Source organism: Ceraceosorus guamensis, assembly GCF_003144195.1.
Source record: "Ceraceosorus guamensis strain MCA 4658 unplaced genomic scaffold IE81scaffold_232, whole genome shotgun sequence".
NCBI lineage: Eukaryota > Fungi > Basidiomycota > Exobasidiomycetes > Ceraceosorales > Ceraceosoraceae > Ceraceosorus > Ceraceosorus guamensis.
In genome coordinates, this window is record NW_020290227.1 from 1 (window position 1) to 3802 (window position 3802).

Below are 3802 nucleotides of genomic sequence, written 5' to 3' on the forward strand. Positions count from 1 at the left end.
CTCGTGACCCCCGAGCAAGCTTTCACTTTCGCTCCAAAGCGCGCATTCAGCGCACGTCCGGCGCATACATCCCATCAAAGTGCGCATCCAGCCCATCCACACCCCGCCCATACAATCCCCCCCCCCCCCCCCAACTTCCCCGCTACTACTAGCCCCCGTACTCGGCTCCACTCGCTCAGCCCCACTCTCAAGTAGCCGCACTTACCAGCTTGCGCTCTTGCACCAAGTCATGCAGGGCTCAAGTATGGAAGTGGAACGGTATGCAGCGGCGCTTGGTGGGCATGGACACGAGCACGAGCACGAGGATGAGCAGCACAAAGAGGAGCTCGAATCGCTGCTAGGGCGACCTGCACCTACAGATGCTGCGTTTCCTGCACTGAATGGACAAGAGCGTGTGCAGCAAGGGCAGCACGAGGCGTTGCCGCAAGGGAGCTCAGATGCAGATGCACCTCGGCAGGCGCAAGAGGTTGCAGATGCGCTACGGCAAGCGCCAGGAGTTGGAGAAGCGTCAGCGTCGCAAGCGGGGAGCGGGGCAGCGGGGGAGCAAGCGCCAGCAGAGGCAGAGATGGCGCCCGCAGAGCCGATTTTCGAGAAGTCTATGGAGCAGCGGCAGCAGCAAGAAGGAGCAGCAGAAGCACAGCGAGAGACTTTTCCTGCGCAAGTAGGGCAGCATTCTTTGCCAATTTTGCAGGAACAGGAAGCTGTGGGGACCGAGGTCGAGGTGAAGGCGCAAGAGCCGACTTCTATGGATGACATTTCTGTCCTCAAGACGGAAACGGAAGCGCTCGCTGCTGCTGCAGGCAGCGATGCGGCACCCTTGGCTGCGGATGCCAGTATAGATGTCTCTGCACAGCCTGGCTACGTGCCGCTCGATGCTGAGAGGCCACACCTGGAAGCGCAGAAAGGCGAAGAGGACAGCGGGCCCGCGGAGCTGCAGGGATCGCAGAGAGCAGTCGCTCTCGAGCCGCTCCTTGGACTCATCAACGACGGTGTCGAGCATCCTGCTGCAGAGAGCTTGGTCGTGTCTGCGAATGATGACCTTGAAGTCTTGAAGGACCAAGAACCGCAGCGTGTCCTCGTACCGGAGGAGATGCCAGCTGAGAGGGCGGGAGAGGCTGATGCTGCCGCGATTGCTGCCTCAGAGGAGCAGACGATGCCATCGGAGAAGGCGAAAGAGGTTGATGCTGCCGCGATTGCTGCCTCGGAGGAGCAGCGACTACGCGGCACCGACGAGATTGACGCTGCTGAGGCTGTGGCGATGCAAGTGGATGAGCATCAAGTTGCACCAATACCCGATGCCGAGACCGAAAGAGACGGCGAGGGGGTCGTCTCTCTGACTGCCGCGCACGCCCCGCCGATCGAGGAGAGTGTGGATGCAAAAGTCGAGGCGGAGGCCGAAGTTGGAGCTGCAACGCCCACTGGACCCGTCGACGATACGCCAATCGTTCCGCCCAGCGCTGATCCAAGTGAGTGACCACGTCAATCTGGACGCGAAGAAAAGACTCCCGGCGTGATGGCCCGTTCTCCGGGATCGCCTTCTGCACAAGCCGCTGATGGGCGCGGTCTCCGTAACGCTCATGCACCTCCGCACAGGAACCGACAAGCAGGTGCAAAACGAATTGGACGAAGCAGTCGAAGCAAAAGTCAATCAATTGGATCACAGCGAATCTGCTCTGCTCGAGCCTCAAGCGCCCTATACGCCCGTCGAGACACCCATCAGCGACATCATCTATCACTTTTTGCGCTACTGCGCAGAGAGACACAAGGTGTGGCACCGCAAAGAGGTGCTCAACCAGGCCAAACCTTGGACCGACGATCCCATCATACCAGAGGGACGTTACGGAAACGTGTTCAGACAGGTGAGAAGCGGCTTTCTTTGCGCGCCAGCTAAACATGCTCGACTCACCCTCGCTCCATTTCTCTCCCCCCCCACCCCCCCGAATACAGCTCGACCGCGGAAGCATCGCGATGCAGCAAGACGTGATCAGCAAGGGAGACCAGTCGCACGAAGAGATTTGCTTCAGAATCTTTTTGAACAATGCGTTTTGCAATCGCCGTACTTGGAACAGGTGGGAGGTGGAGCTGGACGAGGTGCCGTCGCTGAAGAATTTCGATGTCAAGCGATACTCTCAGATACTGGATCCCATCGTTGCGCGAGGAGACATCATCTACTCTAGCGAATTTCAAATGGTTCCGCCGCGTCACTTCTTTGGCGCTACTAGCAGCACGATGAGCGGCCACACTGCTTCGCTCAAGATGGTGCAAGTCATGCTCGAAGTGGACCTGGCCGGCAGGCTAAAAGAGTGCAAGTACCTCTGCGACGCGTCGGCTTTGGTGCAGAGCATCCCGGGCATGGGTGGATTCCTCTCCATGAACCTCGTCATGGACCTCATCAAATCCCCCACGCTCAAGTTGGCAGCTAGAGACTTTGCTTCGTGCGGTCCGGGATCGCGCGAGGGTCTGCGAAGAATCTTTGGACCTCCCATCAATAGCACCATCATGGACAATGCTGCGCTGCGATGGCTGGAACGCAACCAGTGGAAGTATTGGGCTCGACTGGGTGAAGCGCCGCCTCATGCGCCCGGCTTGCGACCTGGCTTGCGAGTATTGGATTTCGAGAATGCTCTTTGTGAGTTTCTTGTCGCGACTCTTGTTGCTGCCATTGAGTTTTGCCGCTGATAACGCGCGCGCGCAACTCTAGGCTGGCACCATCGATACCTGCGCGTACAAACCTCCAAGGGCATACCCATTCAGGCACCGCCAGATTTCGACGCTGCTGTGACGGATGCTGTGGTGGCGCCCGAATGGCCGGCAGATAGCGAGGAGAATATCTTGCCGCCACCTGCTCCGGAAGAAGATGCGTACGAGGTGGAGAAGGTGGCCGACGCAAAGGGCAACAAGTATCGCGTCAGGTGGGTCGGCTATCCGCCCGAGGACGATACGTGGGAGCCGGAGCACAGCTTGATGAACGGAGCGCAAGAGGCGCTGCAAGATTGGAAGAATTGGCAAGTGCTGATTCAGCAAAAGATGGTGGAGATTGCCAAGCGCAAAACTCCTGGCTTGAGGGTGGTGAGCAAGGGACAAGGCGTCTTGGGGCCCAATCGATCCACCGCGGCTCGAGCGAGTGGTGGAAGAAAGCAGGTGGCTAGGCGCCATTCGCAAGCGAAAGCTCCGCCAATTGCTAGCCCGCGAAAGGGCAAGTCTTCGACTGGTCGAGCGGTCGCTTCGCCAGCAAAGGGTGGGAGATCGGCAGCTTCCACTCCTGCGCGTCGATCGGTTGCGAATACGCCCAGATCCGCCAAGACTGGCAGCGGCAGCGGCAGCGCTTCCAAAGCTTCGAAAGCTTCGACATCGACATCGGCATCGGTGTCCAAGAAGCGCAAAGCTGCACCTGCTGCTGCTGCTGCGAAACGAGGCGCGGCTGACGAGACGGATGAGGAGGAGGAGGAGGATGAGGAGGAAGAGTGGGATGAGCTGGAGGAGAGCGAGGAAGAGGAAGAGGTTGTCGTCGGTGCGAAGAAGGCTAGAGGCGCAGCACCCAAGAGCCGCCGAATTGCGGCTGCGGCTGCAGCTCCCAGCAAGAGCAAGCCGAAGTTGCAGCAGCCTGTTGCGAAAAGGGCCAAATTCTCCACATCGTCGACGTCGACGAGCAGCGGTAGGGCGAGCAGCAGGGCGAGCAGATCGACGCGCACCTCTTCTAGGCGTTGAGGAGTTGGCGCTTCCCGCTTCCTGAAAGAAGGAAAAGTTTTTCTTTTTCATGTTTCACGTCGTCGGCTCATTCATTGCGATCGCGCTAGACCAT

At 59.0% G+C, this 3802-nt stretch overlaps 1 protein-coding gene across 1 annotated transcript; it reads left to right on the top strand.

Moving 5' to 3' along the window:
• Positions 1–1577: 1577 nt before the first annotated feature.
• Positions 1578–2679, top strand: IE81DRAFT_296011 (hypothetical protein; the record flags this gene model as incomplete). The annotated part of the gene is made up of 2 exons (XM_025512124.1): positions 1578–1859; positions 1948–2679. The coding sequence occupies 2 exons, from the start codon at positions 1578–1580 to the stop codon at positions 2677–2679; spliced, it is 1014 nt and encodes a 337-aa protein (XP_025365806.1).
• Positions 2680–3802: the final 1123 nt, after the last annotated feature.